Source organism: Antedon mediterranea, chromosome 2 (assembly GCF_964355755.1).
Source record: "Antedon mediterranea chromosome 2, ecAntMedi1.1, whole genome shotgun sequence".
In the NCBI taxonomy this organism is placed as follows: Eukaryota; Metazoa; Echinodermata; class Crinoidea; order Comatulida; family Antedonidae; genus Antedon; species Antedon mediterranea.
In genome coordinates, this window is record NC_092671.1 from 37,337,388 (window position 1) to 37,353,215 (window position 15,828).

The 15,828-nt window shown below is 33.4% G+C and overlaps 1 protein-coding gene across 1 annotated transcript; it reads right to left on the reverse strand.

Annotated features, from left to right (window-relative positions):
• Positions 1-20: 20 nt before the first annotated feature.
• LOC140040971 (V-type proton ATPase subunit E-like) lies at positions 21-12,423 on the reverse strand. The gene is made up of 7 exons (XM_072087282.1): positions 12,267-12,423; positions 11,343-11,408; positions 10,626-10,735; positions 9,435-9,660; positions 4,357-4,451; positions 3,590-3,677; positions 21-923 (listed from the first exon to the last, which is right to left on the reverse strand). Exons 1-7 carry the CDS (start codon positions 12,297-12,299, stop codon positions 861-863), a joined length of 681 nt encoding a protein of 226 aa, XP_071943383.1. The 5' UTR covers positions 12,300-12,423; the 3' UTR covers positions 21-860.
• Between the last annotated feature and the right edge of the window lie 3,405 nt (positions 12,424-15,828).

A 15,828-nucleotide genomic window follows, 5' to 3' on the forward strand; every position in this document is an offset into this window, starting at 1 on the left:
ACATTTGGCAAAAGACCACATTTAGATTTTAAAATGGTTTATTTTTTCAATGCATATGATTTTTTAATTATTTGACCAACATTTACAGAAAGATATTACAACATACGTAAGAAAAATGAAAGGCCTAAGCAGAGTTAAGCTTTGCTCGGAGGTCAATAAATAAATAAATAAACACTAACTTCCAGAGAGCATCGAGCAATATCATCTGCCGAGATGCACTTTCACTACTGTGATAGTAGACTTACCTTTCCGGTAGAAGTGCAGTATTCACAGTACTATGACAAATACCCCCACGCTACCACTAAATAAACCAATTGATGTACCGTAACTTAACTATTGTATTAATCTTCATATTGCTCATTGTGTTTAATTCTGTATATTTTGTATAATGTATTTAACTACTCAGTTCGCAATTCAGTTTATACTGCCATGAATTGTTTTATGTATATACTTTTTGATGAATAAAGATACCAAAATATAATTGATGCATAACATAAAATAACAGTACAATAATACTTGACTATAAGTTCAAACAATAATATTCCATCTTTACAGGTATGACCAAATTTACATTAAACTCCCACATACTATATTATACCATATTTTTTCTAATACAATCATTTATAACTATTATACCACCCACAGTCGAATACAATAATAAAACCAGATTGACAATTCTAATTTCATTTGAAAAAGTACTCAAGAATTCTAGTTTGTATACCTAAAAGATTAATGAACTCCCAAGAAAGTAAGTCTACACCATATAATATATCTATATAACTTTATTTATATTAATTGCCAGGTATATGTCACAACTTCTTAGAGGATGATTCAAGGATGTTTCACTCGCTCGTTAGCATCTAATCAAGAAACTTCCTGTTTTCATTAGCACCAAACAAAGCTGTTCGTATCTGTGGTAACATCTAAAAATAAAATTGTTTAAATATTTAAATATATATGTAAAATGAAATACTGAAAGATGAGGGCGTAGCTATTTGATCACTGGTGCACGTACATACAACTAGTGCTGTTCCGCCATACCACGACGAGAGTCGCTTTCCAATCAGGTTTGAACAATACCATGAAAGCCCCAGTGGTCTAATTGTTAGGACAGCTGCATATCAAGCAGAAGGTTCTGAGTTTGAATCTCGGTTGGGGCGACTTTTTCTCATTCTCACAGATTTCCTCATCTTATCGTTTCAAATTAATTAATTAAATTTCAGTATATCACCGAGCGATTTAGAATTTATTCGGTGCCTGTGATGTTTATAAAATATATATATGAAATACTATCAAAATACAGACTGATGAACTAGCAACATAAAAAAATTGAGCAAATATTAAACTTAAATATTTGTACTGTAACTTAACAGCTTCAATAAGGGACCACCTCAAATTAGAACAGAGAATTTATTCATTTGAAAAGCCACAAAAGGTTTGATGGGCCGATTATGTAGATATATGGCTAAGATTCAATAATCAATATTGCTGCCGGGTCCTATCCTGTAAATTTTCCCTGGGGACACCAAATAAGGGGGGTAAAAAATCGATTTAATCATGTGAAAAGTCACACAGAAAAAAGTTGTTGGACATCGTCCCCATATGTGTATACAATGCTAAAACTGCAATGACAGCAACTTTATCCTGTAAGTTGCCCGAGACAGTAGCCTCAAGTGACCAATGGTGTTATTCACGTCAAGAGCCACACGGCTAATTCCTTTTGCATTGTAACACATTGGGATGCACAAAAATACCACTGACAGCAACTTTATCCTGTACAGTAAGTTGCCCCAGACAGTAGCCCAGTATCCAAACAATTTCCGATTCACCCCCTACAAGATTTAATAACTCGAAGAGTCACACAGCTAGTTCCTTTTGGATTGTATCTATTACCCATGACTTTGGGATAGGCCTATACGAAAATACCATCGACAGCAATGTCTCAAATTTCCGATTCCGGTCCTCTACAAGATTTAATAAATCGAAAACAACGGCTAATTCTTTTTTTTAACTGTTACACATTGAGCTATACGAAATTATAATAATTACAGTATAATATAGATATATGGTAATTATGTGAAAACATACGGCATTAGATCTGACCCTTCGGGATACATTGTGTCACAGATTAACCCTAAAATATAAGATGAATCATTTAAAAACATAGATGCCTAAATGATTTAATGTGTCGAATGACTAAATTTCTTAATTATCATTGTCTTCTTCTTCTTTGTCCCATCATCATTCCATGGATTGCTTACATACTGTATCTATGTTATAGGCCTACATAACTATCTGTATCAGAACCAAAATCCGACTACAGGCCACATTTTCTTCATATAAGTTATCAGGATCACATCAAATATAACGTTTCCTGGTTCTTATTCTCCTGTCAATGTTTAGTGGTAGCGATGGCCCATCGAGGCACTTAGTGACCATCCCATCATTATAAATCCCAAATTCAGCGGATGCGGATTCTGGGCAAGGGTGTGTACTCACAGGGGGCAGTAAAATAGATATTATGCGGAATTAAAGCTATGGCTATATAAGATATCGTGATAGAGGAATAACTAAAGCAAGTCCGTTTAGTAAAAGCACTATTCTTTCGAATTGCATGTTAGTAAACCTGGACACTGACTAAACTCAAGATCAGTGCTTTTGAGTTATGATATCATAATTGGCGTATGCTACATCGAAAATTCAGAAGCTAACAGGATAAAGTTGTAGCCTGTCATGAGTGTATCCGAATGTGTACAGTTCCAATAAAAAAGAATAAGCCATGTTAGCTCTTCACATGATGAAACCTGTCTGGGCCAACTTAGAGATTAAAGTTGCTGTCATGAGTATTTTCGTATTGTAAGTGGAATTAGTCGTCTATTCACACGCTTAAATTTTAGTATAGGTTGATAGTAATTGTTTGGGTTACTGTCTGGGGAAAACATTGCTGCTGGCTAACATGTATTTTTTATATCTCAATGGTATTTTCGTATATCCCAAGGGTAATAATTACAATGCAAAACAAATTATCAGTGTGGTTAAATCTTGTAGTGGCTGGGGAATGTGTAGGCTACTGTCTTGGGCAACGTACAGAATAAAGTTGCTGTCAATGGTATTTTCGTATATCCCCTGCAATGGAAAGTTATAACAATATGCTGTGTGGCTTTTTCTCATGCTTAAATCTTGTATGGCCCAACAGCCTTTTTTGGGCTACTGTCTGGGGCAACTTACAGGATAAAGTTGCTGTCAATGGTATTTTTACATTATGTACACATATGGGGACGATGTCCAACAACTTTTATCCGTGTGGCTTTTCACATAATTAAATCGATTTTTCCACTTTACTCTGACCAATAAGTCATCTACTCTAACTAAATTGTCTAGATATTGGTACTGGTATATTGATATCACAGATGTCAACCAGCCTTTTGGAGATAAATCTATGCATTATAAACCCATGATTTACTAGTAAACTGTGATTGATTGATATTGATTATTTGGTAGCGAGACAATTCGGTCCGGGACTATTTGTCTCACCAAGTGGGCTGAATTGCTCGTGGCCATACCGTCCTGAATTTGATTATTTGCCTACCTGCTGGTTGATCTGGTTTAGTCTACTGTCAAGAGAATTGCTAACTTTTATCTTTGCATTTTGAGCCAGTAACTCAATACCACCAGAACTGTAAAAAAATATTGAATTGAAAACAGCATGATTAATTAATTTGCTTCCAATTATAAATTTGTAATACATGAAGAACACGAACTGCAGCAATTGGCTGGTATGCAAGATGACGATAGCAACAGAAGTGACAAAATTAAAGACCCATTTCCTACGTTTTTTTAGATCTAATTTAAGGTCACAAACTACATTAATGTAAACATAAATACTATATGGTCCTATTGAGTTCTGTTCTTCTGTAATTCACCCACTTTTCGATCAATCGATCGTGAGGCCAAAAATAAATAGAAGACTCCTAACTTTTCAGCGAAAATACTGGGTTTCCCCAATTTGTATCAACGGAGTCAAAAACAGAAAGATAATTAATGCAGCAACTATACAACGTCAGGCAAGGCCTATAGCTCAATTTCAATCATACGATGTTCGTACATTACCGATGTTAACCAGCTAGGCCTACAAAACTAAAAGACCGTCCACGAGAGGTCATTCGCCGCGAGCTACTTTAGGTGGTGCATTGTTTCTCTCTTTTTATCATAATTTAGCATAAAACATACAGTACATTCAAGACAAGGAATATATGCATTATTTTTACAAACGTCAAAAATTGTAGTGAATGGGTCTTTAATGAACAAAATGTATGACAAATAATAATTAACATATAACATTAATGTATAACTTACACGTGAGCTCCTAAATGATGATCCTTACTAACGGTAACACTCACATCTTTCTTAGTTGCTTCTTTGTATTTTTCTATTGTTTTATCGATTACACCCTTAAAAAAAATTGACAATTTTTTATTGAGAAAGTGATTCAACTAATTTATTAGTAAAAAGATATGGCACACATGGCGTTTCATATATACTTGAGCTGGAATCTATTTAAAATACAAATGATGATGGACTAACATCATAAAAAGACAATTACTAGACACTTTGTGCAAATACAGTATCAGACTTCTAAAAATCGTCAATGAATTAATTTAATTGGCTGATAACGTTTGTTTACAACCAATATACATATATAATTTAAAGTAAAAGATGCACAATTATAAACAGTATAGAAAAAAAACTATATATTATAAACATAAAATACAATATTATTCGTTCATAAAATTAAGTACGTTGTTATTATTATTATTATTTAAGATTATTATTAGTATATGGGTCATTCCATACAAAATCACCCAAAAAAAATGACATTTTAAACCCTACTTTCTTCAAATTTGCCCAAATTTGGTTTTTGGGTTAGTTTTAGCCAAAAAACCTGAAATTTTTAATTTGAGCGGCATACGACCAACGGTTCGCGCGCTACGCGTCGTCGTTTCTTTGCGATTTTGCGCAAAATATAAATTTCAATCATCTGTTGATAATAAGACAACTTATTACGACCAAATCGATATTTCATTTGTCTAATTATGGTCTAACAAATAATAACTGACAGAATTCAATATCAATAAAGCTCAATATTATGAACAATTCAGTACAGAATTTTATGAGGTGATATTTATACAGAATTTATATTACTAACACGAACTTAATCATAAAAACTACTAAGAAATAAATGAACAAAATACAATGAACAAAAATGTAAAATAATGATGAACAGCAAAGAACAATCAATGTTTTCAAAGTTATCATCAAACAAAAAAAATGATTCAATTTGCTTGAAAGTGTGAAAAGAGTGCCATAAACTGTACATCCTTGGCTAACCAAATGGGGTAATCAAATGGTGTACAGATGTTTACCTAAGTAATAATTATTTTGTATGGAGCATGAAAATATAATTAAAGCATTGTTATAGTCTTGAGAGTGACACCCATAGTATTAAGAGGTAAATTTGGTAGTGATATAACTGAGAGTAAAATATCGGTATTTTTTATATCGTCGATGTATAAGACGCACCTTATATTTCATCAAAACAATGTTGTAATCAATATTATTGTAATACTATATTTTGTTATATCTACAACGGCGTCCTTTATTTAGGTTTTTTCTTACCTAGGCTCGGCCGCGCCCAGCCTCAACAAGTTGTTTCTAACTTGTTATTCATGAGTTTCGCACCCGCAACATCGAGTGCATGACCGTGTGTGTAACACGCACGTGTGTGGGCTAGCCTCGCTCGATTATTTCGAGAGGGCGCACGTTTTCACGGACAATCGTATTCGATTAGTATCTATGTATTCGAGAAGTGTGTACGCTAGGTCCATGCTATAATCAACTGGAGAATATACTAGTCGAATACCGTACAACATGTGGCCGCCAAGAAGGGCTTGCGCTGGGGGTACGGTGGTCGGCGATCGTGCGTATAACTATAAATAAATACTAGGCCTATTCCAATCGTAAACGTTTACAAATGAAATTTTATCGGAAAAGCCTAAAACAGCTCTATAATAAACAAATCTTTTCATCATATTTAGTATAACATCACGCTAAAATGCCTTGAAAACTAGACAGAAGCAGGTTGCCGTTACGTTAGTACACTGTAGCTAGGCCTAGCCTACTCAGGCCTAGCCAACGAGGTGACGATATGTACACTGTGTGTGGTGAGGCATTTATGTTCGGTGTATAAGACGCACCCTTAATTTAGAGGTCAAATTTGCGTGTCAAAAGTGCAACTTATACACCGAAATAGACGGTATGTAAATATCATGTAGGAGATAATTTTCACAAAATTTCATCTAAAAAATATTTGTCCCACAAGGTCAAATCCTAGGTCAAATGGAATAGAATAAGTTATACATCTTTTAAATAGTTCTATCTCAAAAGTAAATAGAAGATTTGGATAGCTTTAACAATTAGCTTTCCAAAGATACCTATCACAACAAAATCGGTCCACACGTTACGGAGATACGGTCATTTAAGTATAGTCCGCCGCGTCGATTTTGCGCAAAATCGCGAAGAAACGACGGCGCGTAGCGCGCGAACCGTTGGTCGTATGGCGCTCAAATTAAAAATTTCAGGGTTTTTAGTTAAAAATAACCCAAAAACCAAATTTGAGCAAATTTGAAGAAAGTAGGGTTTAACCCATTGGGTGATTTGACATGGAATGACCCATTATACATTATTAAAATTATTATATAAAAAGTTAAAACGGCAACGAGAAAGTGAGAAATAATTATGGAAATCTACCCATATCAGAATAGCATTAATAAACTTAACAATCGTAGTTCTGGCAGACCTTTGGTATCGTTCAGTTTTACACTTGGGGGGAAGGAGACTTCCAGTACTATTTGTATTAGACCTAAGGGAGCGTGCCCAAATTTTTTTACTCCGTTAATAGACTTTTAAATGCGTTAATATATAGCAGAGCGTATCATGGTTAATACTGTACAATGAAATTGAATTTACTATCTAACGCGTACAACGGAAGAACAACGTCCGTTGTTTTCGTCCGTTTAACGCCGACCTAACACTAACAGATAAAAAAATAAAAAAATAAATTATTAATGTTAAATTTTCCGGGAAGGAACAGATTTTAATAATTACTAAGAAGCTGGTATTATTATTATTATTATTATTAATATTTCATTATTAATCATCCTCTCATCATTATTAATGTTGAATTTTTAAAATGTTATTTGTTACAAGCCTACCAAATTCTTCAAATCACATCTGATGATGCTATATTTACTAGAAATCGCCCACATGCCTAATTTAGTTTACGTCAATACAGAATAGTGGATGTAATGGTTATAACAATATTCATAAGTTTATGTCTGACGTCTGTCATGAACGACAATGTCAATTAGTTTTACATTCATCTGAATAAGCATGTTGGTTGGTCCTAACACAAGGGCTTCTCTCATCCTTGACTAGTCTGAGGCAGATACTAGATGCAGGGGCTCAGCCATTTAAAATTTGTGGTAATAAAGACAAATTAAATTAGATTAAATTAAAAAAGAAATTAATTAAATTGACTCATTTTAAAATATTGTATATTTATTAATGTCAAGAATTCATATACACTACTGTACTGTATGTGCTTTTTTTTGTGTCATATTTGTGTGTGTGTAATATTGCTGTACAACAATTTTTTATTTGCTACAAATATATTATGTGATCATGGTGTACCTGCCAACTCTCACACAAAATGCACGAGTCTAAGGCAGATTTTTATGCCTCACGCATCCATAAAAATATTCTGAAAAAACATTATTTTGAAATTAACTTGCCTATTTTGAAGGAAAAATAGGCAAATACACATTATTTAATTAATTTGACCATAATTAGCTTGTTTATTCGTATTTATGGTTAATGCATGGATGGTTAATGTAGTATAAGAAGCCAAATAAATTCAGTGAAAATTAAAACATAGTGGGCGTATATTTCTTTCTGTTTTTTCTCTCAGCACTTTGGGACAATCTTTTGATTGTAATTATATAAGCGCTTTATAAATCGAACAACAATAACATTTTTTTACAATTATTTTGAGTTAAAATAACACAGAGGGCGCTATATACAATTTTTACAATTTATTATCTCACACATTGGCCACTGACAAAGTTGGCAGGTATATCATGGTATTCAGAAATAAAAAAATGAATGATGAATGAATTACAAATGGTAACCCAGTTGACAGTTTTATAGTTGAAAATCTGTAAAATTTCAATCTTATAATTCCATTATGAAAAGTCCTGTAGCACCAAAAAAAGGAATTATTTCTTGACACTCAACAGCTTAGGTTTATATTTTATGACAATAGAAAGCTTAAAGACCCCTTCCCTGCAATTTTGGACGTTTTTTGGAAAATAATACATATATATCACTTTAAAAACATTAAACCATGTCTTTCCTTGTCTTAAATGTACGTTTTATGGTAAATTATGATAAAAAGTGAGAAACAATGCACTACCTAAGTAGCTCGCGGCGATCGACCTCTCGTGGACGGTCTCAGGCCTAGCCTAGCTAGGCTTAGTTTTGTAGGCCTAGCTGGTAAACATCGGTAACGTACGAACATCGTACGCTAGCTATATACCTAGCCTGACGTTGTATAGTTGCTGCATTGATTATCTTTCTATTTTTGCCAGACTCCGTTGATACAAATTGGGGAAAACCCGGTATTTTCGCTGAAAAGTTAGGAGTCTTCCATTTGTTTTGGCTTCACGATCGATCGAAAAGTGGGCGAATTACAGGTGAAAAACAACAATATCAATCCGCGCGCAATGCATTTTGGGATTTATAGCGGGCCGCTATAATTATTAAAATCGATTTATTTTTCACATTTTTAACCGTTTAAAGACGAAAAAAGTTATCGCAATAGGACCATATAGTATTATTTTTACATTAAATATAGTTTGTGATCTTAAATTAGATCTAAAAAACGTAGGGAATGGGGCTTTAAACTTGAGCTACCCTTTAAATAAGGTATTGTATGATAACTAAATTTTTTATTTTAAATTTTCTAATCAAAATATTGTGGCAGTATAAGCTTGGTTCCCGCTAGGATACAACGCAAGGACAATATAAGCGATTTAACCAATGACAAACAATAATTTTGAATAATCCAGCGCTTGTGATTGGTCAATCGCTTACGACCTTGTGTTGTGTCCAGGTCCATTCATTTCTTTATTTATATACACTTGATAACAAAATATGTAGCAAATAGTTTGTGCGTTGCATCTGGAGAAATCAAATAAGCTAAGAGAGCTTTAAGACAGGTTCCACCAGGAAAAAAGGTTTTTAAAATGCCCTAATGGGAACCAAGCTTTATCCAAAAACTAGTGAAAAGACAAATGGAAATAAAATTATTGACATACTTCAACAATTGAGACATCAGCTTGCCGACAGACCACTACAACAGCTGGTTCCAACAGTTGAAAGAGACCCTGTAGAAGAAGACCTTCAAGGATTTGAGAATACCGAGACTTGTCTAACGTGACTTCTCCAAGTCGTCTCCTAGCTTCTTCTAAAAGCTGGTCCACGTGATCTTCACGTGCTTTCAGAACTTTCAGTCTGGCTTGATTCAGCATATTAGATTGCTGGCTGCATGAAACAAAGGTCAAAGGTTATTTATAAGATATTGTATTAAAATACATTTTTGCAGCAGGGAAAAATTTCATTAAAAATTTTGTTTAGCAATATTGCTAATCAAACTGATTTTTAAGTCGAGAAACATAGTTTTGTATTGTATTTTTTGCTACACAATTTTCAAAATGTCTAGCTTTTTGCTATGCTACACTGGCGAAAATGATCCATGTGCAGGTGCAGTGAAATTATGTGGACTAGTGGACAATTCACTGTAGTGAAAAAAAAAATATATTCAGTACAAGTAAACATAAATAGATATTTTATAATAAATAATCACTTGCACTGATGAAGGGCTAGTGTTGCCCGAAAGCTCTGCTAACTTTTCTGGCTGTTTTACTTTATCGTTTTTATTTAGCTTTTTTTTTTAGATCCAGCCATTGTCATTTTTTCAGTAATTTACCTTTGGATTTAAAATAAATAAATATAAATAAAAAAATATACACAGGGTATACACAGTATATATACCAGTGGTCTAATGGTTAGGATATCAGCACATGAAGCAGGAGGTTCCAGGTTCGAATCTCAGTTGGGATGGCCTTTCCTTAACCGTTTAAAAATTAATTAGTATATCACCGGGCAGTTTAGAGTTTCTCTATGCCTGTAAAATTATATATTTTTTACCAATTAAAATATATATCATCACTTATATGCACTGGCTGGTTGTTAAATAAAAAAGAAAACTGTGGTAGGGTGTATATGGATTTTTTGTTTCTGTATAATTAAAGAGATGTATTGTTAGGCACCTGGACTATCGAGAGTACAGTAATATAAAACTATCTACAATATTTATGTGACAAAAAATGTGATATGGGCATGATGATGTCATATCACCATATTTGGGCATATCACTACCATATTCACACTTTTTTTGTCAAACTAGTTTGATAGTGTAGATAGAGCTTAATACAATAAGGACGTACATTCTTCGTTGAAGTTCCAGGTTTTTTTCTTTACGCTCGTAATACTCTAAAATCTTCACTCGTTGATTTTGTACTAGGCGACCCTTTTCAATCTGAAATTCTTCTTCAGCCTGTCAACAGAAATGTCAATAAATATTGATTAAAAAAAATGTTTATAACAAGTATATTTTTAGTTAATACTTTTAGATTTTATAAACATTTTTTATGATCAAACTTATTCAACTAATTCAGTAATGTTTGAAACTTAAGGTTTCTTTGGGGGGTGTGGGTAGTCTGAATGGAATTTTCGCCCGGTATCCTTCGGTAGGATCCGGTACGCCAGGTAAGAGCCTGGTATCGCCTGGTTAAAAAATGCCAAGTACATGTTATTAAGATGCTTTAGAAATAAATTTAACTTAGATATATTTTTCTTTCCAGAAAAAAATTAAAATGATTGTTAAATTGTTCATTCGTCACAATGTGTCAACAACAACAACAGATCACTTATCAATATCATAGAGGGCGGAAAAAACATTTTTTTTTTTTTCCAGTTTTTATATTTAAAAATGTAGAAAACATACAATTAAATATCACAATAACATTATATATGTTAGCATGTACCTTTTATATCATTTTATATCATAAAACCCTATCAGGCGATACCGGTCCCTGCCAGGCAAAGATTAGCAGGACCCACAAGCAAAATTACTGTACATCCTTGTAATTACTAATAATTACCTTAGTATCAATTTCATCAGCTTTCTCTACAGCTTCTTGGTTTATAAAAGCCATCATATGTTCTATCTGTGTTTAAAAAATAATTAGTAAATATTATTAAATCTGGCCCAGGGACATTTCAGGGGAGATTTTTGCCCAAGCTAGGGACGTTTACATTTATATAGGCCTAAATACTTAAATAAGCTTGATTCAATAGATAGTAGTAGTAGGCCTATTATTAGTATTAATAAAATAGATGGTAAACTATTAGATATTACTTACTGATATTATTAATAATAAATATGTTTATAAAAAGTCGTGTTCATCTTTTTTTTTAGACGATTCGGTACACTTACATTTATCGGCTTTGATATGCATTTATGAGCATAAAATAAGCTTTTTCCCCAAACTTTATTTTCAGAGAAACTATGGGGTAGCACTACTAAAGGATAAAGATGCAATAAAGCAAACATTTTGAAAACATTGTCGAAAATGATCATTTTTTTAGTCACGCGAACGATGTTAAACAAGTTAGGCTCTGTGTTGGCCGCTTGGCGAATGCAAGAAATAAATAAGGTTTTTGAAGTAATTAATTGAATATAAAATTACGTTTTGTTAGTAATTTATTATATATATTATATCAACTTTGTCAATATCATTATCAATAAAATACGGATTGTTAAACACTTTTAAAAACTTGATAAATACCAAAAAAATGTATATAAATTTGGTCTAAAGTGAGACGTATGTTTCGGCCCAAAAGTGGGCCGAATCGTCTCAGGGCCAAATCGTCCCTGAATCAATTTGGGCTCTCCATAACCGGCGGCCAAATGCACTGTGACCGCGTAGCCTCCTATACTAGGGAAGGCCCAGTAAGTAGTATCTAGCTATTGTAGGCCTAGGCCTAGCCAATTGCCTAGCTAACAAATGAATACGCTGATGCACCTGTTTTTGAACATCTTCTTCGTTAAGCGCCATATTTTATCTTGGGAATGTGGTAAATGGTATAGAATATGATTCACAGAAAACCCCGTAAATTAAATATTATTTTCTGGCTTGTTTTCAGTCTCTCCTCTTTTTTCGCCTCTCTATAAGAAATCATGTGATATCGATCCTCAAGAGTTTTGGTATAGAGGGGGTATTCCAGTTTCAGAGCGCACTCACTCACGGCACGTCACTCAACCAATGTGGCCAAATCTTACATAATTATGCTTCATGGCAAAATTTTGGCCCATTTGGTTCTGGCATCGATTGTTAAAAAACTGGAATAATTTTACCTAAATATCTGGCATCCTTTTTGAAAGTCTTAATGGAAAATCAAAGCAGAATTGAACCAATACAATAGATAGGTTCTATCCATGAACCATAAACAAATAATGAGAAAAGTCCCCTAGTTGTTGTTTCAAATTATTTATTTCTTGTGATGTTAATTAATTGTAATTACCAAAAAGGAAGAAACCCTTTTTATAAACCATAACACGAACTTCATAAACCATAACAGAGCATGCTCATGTCTTCATTTATATCACATATTTCCTCATCTTTATCGTTTAAATTAATAAAATATATACATAGGCCTATATATATATTTGGTTCAAAAAGTTATTATTCTCCATGAAAATAATCAAAAGTCTATTCTGGTCTTGAGTTAATTAAACACAGTCATTTAAACCACCTGGTTTAGATTTATATATATAAAAATGACAATGCTGTGGGTATCAGTGGCTGGGATCTCAATGGAGATACAAAAAAAAAAGCGAAAAGCTAAATCAAAACGATAAAGTAAACAGCCAGAAAAGTTAGCAGAGCTTTCGGGCAAGACTAGCCCTTCATCAGTGCAAGTGTATATATATATATATATATATACTATGACGTTATCCAAATTCCTAATTCACTTGCACTGATGAAGGGCTAGTGTTGCCCGAAAGCTCTGCTAACTTTTCTGGCTGTTTACTTTATCGTTTTGATTTAGCTTTTCGCTTTTTATTTTTGTATCTCCATTGAGATCCAGCCACTGATACCCACAGCATTGTCATTTTTTTTTTCAGTAATTTGCCTTTGGATTTATATATATATATATATATATATATATATATATATATATATATATATATATATATATATACAGTATGCCTACAATGAAAGAAGGATAAAAAGAAATAAAATCAGAGAGAGAGAAACAGGTGTTTTTTCAAAAGAGATTTAAAGGAGGAGAAATTGTAAGAGTTACGAATGCTTAAAGGTAGAGAATTAAAGAAAGAAAGAGAATTAAAGAAAGAAGGAGCATTGAAACTAAAAGAAAGTTTAAAGATTTCAAGGTAAGGACGAGGGATAAGAAGATCTCCTTAGTAATTTGCCTAGTCACGTTCATACGGCCGTTGGAAGTTACTTTAGTTAAAAGCTGACAGATAGTAAGAGGAGCAGAGTGATTTAGGGCTTTGTAAGATAGCAAGCAAGCTGAAAAAGAGGTATCGTTCATGAAAGGGGAGAGTCTTAGCACTGAAAAAGTGATGAGGAGAGAGATGTGTAGTGGGAGATAGATCGAGTAGTAGACGGATAGCTTTATTCTGGATTTTTTTAAGTTTAGTGGTAGAAGAAGGTTTAGAACCCCAGACAGAGCAGCAGTAGTCAAGTCTAGAAAGGAAAAGTGAATTGTACAGAAGATGAAGAGAAGATTTGTTTGTAAATTTAGAGGTACGTTTGAGTAAGTAGATAATAGAATTGAGTTTTTCACAAAGGGAAGATATGTGAGATTTCCAGGTTAGAGTATTGTCAATTATGATTCCAAGGTGTTTGTGAGAAGTAACAGATTAAATAGGAGAATCATTAAGAGTAAAGGGTGATAGAGTTAGATTTAAGTTTTTGAGAAGAGCCAATGAGCATAGATTTAGTTTTTGAGATTTTGAGTGTTAGTCTGTTAGATTTTAGCCAGGTAGAGAGATGAATTAGAGCATTATTAAGATTCTGCTCAATAAGATTAGAAGAGGAGTTAGAATACGGTAGTAGATGATGGTATCGTCAGCATACATGTCAACATGTAGAGTTATTAGAGACTAGAGAAGATGAAAGGTCGTTAATGTAGATGGAAAAGAGAAGAGGACCAAGAGTGGGGCATTGAGGAACTCCAGTAGAAAGAAAACCAGAGGAAGAAGGAGTTTTTTAAAAATAACTTGTTGAGAGCGATTAGAAAGATAAGATCGGAGCCAAGAGATAGTTGATAGGAGAAGGGTAGGCCTAATTTAGCAAGAAGAATATTATGGTCAATAGTGTCGAAAGCTTTTTTTGAGATCGATAAAGATAGTGCCAGTAAGTTTCTTATTATTGATGTGAAGCCAGTTATCATATGTGTTGGTGAGAGCATTAAGAGTAGAATGTTGGGGACGAAATCCAGATTGGGAGGTAGATATTAAGTTATTAGAGTCAAGGTAAGAATAAATTTGTTGGGAAATAGATTTTTCAATAATTTTGGAGCAAAGGGGAAGGATTTTCCAGGCAGAAGGAAAGCAATTAGAATTGATAGAAATATTAAAAATAAAGGTAAGATGAGGAGCAATAATAGCAGAAGCAGCTTTAAGAAATTTACCATCAATTAAATCAGGTCCGGTAGAAGTATTGGGATTGATGGAAGTTAATTCAGTTTGGACAAAGTCTTCATTGATGCAGCTCGGAGAAAAGAGAGAGTTACAAAATGACAGATAAGAAGACGGGTCAGGACAATTAGAGGCGTTAATAAGAGAAGAAAGCTTAACAGCATTGTTAGTGAAGAAAGAGTTGAAAGAGTCGGCAATAATTAAATGATCAGAGATGTCTGAGCCATTAATTGAAAAAGACGGAGGGAAGGTATTAGATTTAGAAGGAAGAAGATCGTTCAGGCCATTCCAGATTTTTTTGGTATTACCTTTGTTGTTATTTAAGAAAGACTTATAGTAAATTGCTTTAGCATCTCGACATAGTTTAGTTACAGAATTTCTAATTTTACGGTAGTTTTTAAAGTCAATATCGTTTTTGGTTTTATAAGCTTTGACTTTTAAAGCATCTCTTTGGTGAAACATATAAAAATGTCATGTCTATTATTGAGCCATTTCGGCAATGTCCTTTTAAAACGTCTAGTGACATAAGGGGCAAACTTGTCGCAAATATGTGAGAATTTGGTTGGAGGTCCAAAACGTGAGTGCAGCATCGACATTCGTTAAGTTGTAGAGATCTTGCCAATTCTGGTGTTGAAGCTCATTTTAAAAAATTGATTTCGTTGAAGTTCTTGAAAGATCTAAACGTTTTGGTGTAGTGATTCGTCTTTGGTGTTTTTGATGATAAGCAGGTGTATACATATTCGTGATCACTAAAGCCACAAGGAAAGACAGAAGTGTGATGATGAAAATACTCACAGTTCGTTAAAATAAGATCACAAGTGATCCTTGTAGGAGTTAAAATTAACTGTTTAAGACCAAAAATATCCATAATATCATTAAGATGGTTATGGTTAGTTGATCGAGTTTGAGTGTTAATG

Bases quoted from the DNA above. Each gene is read 5' to 3' on its own strand.
- LOC140040971 (XM_072087282.1), bottom strand. From the start codon at position 12,299: ATGGCGCTTAACGAAGAAGATGTTCAAAAACAG. The intron at 4,452-9,434 runs GTATGTCAATAA...ATTTTTTTTAAG, and splicing joins CTGATGTCTCAATTGTTGAA to GGTGTAATCGATAAAACAAT. The intron at 3,678-4,356 runs GTAAGTTATACA...ATTTTTTTACAG, and splicing joins CATCATTTAGGAGCTCACGT to TTCTGGTGGTATTGAGTTAC.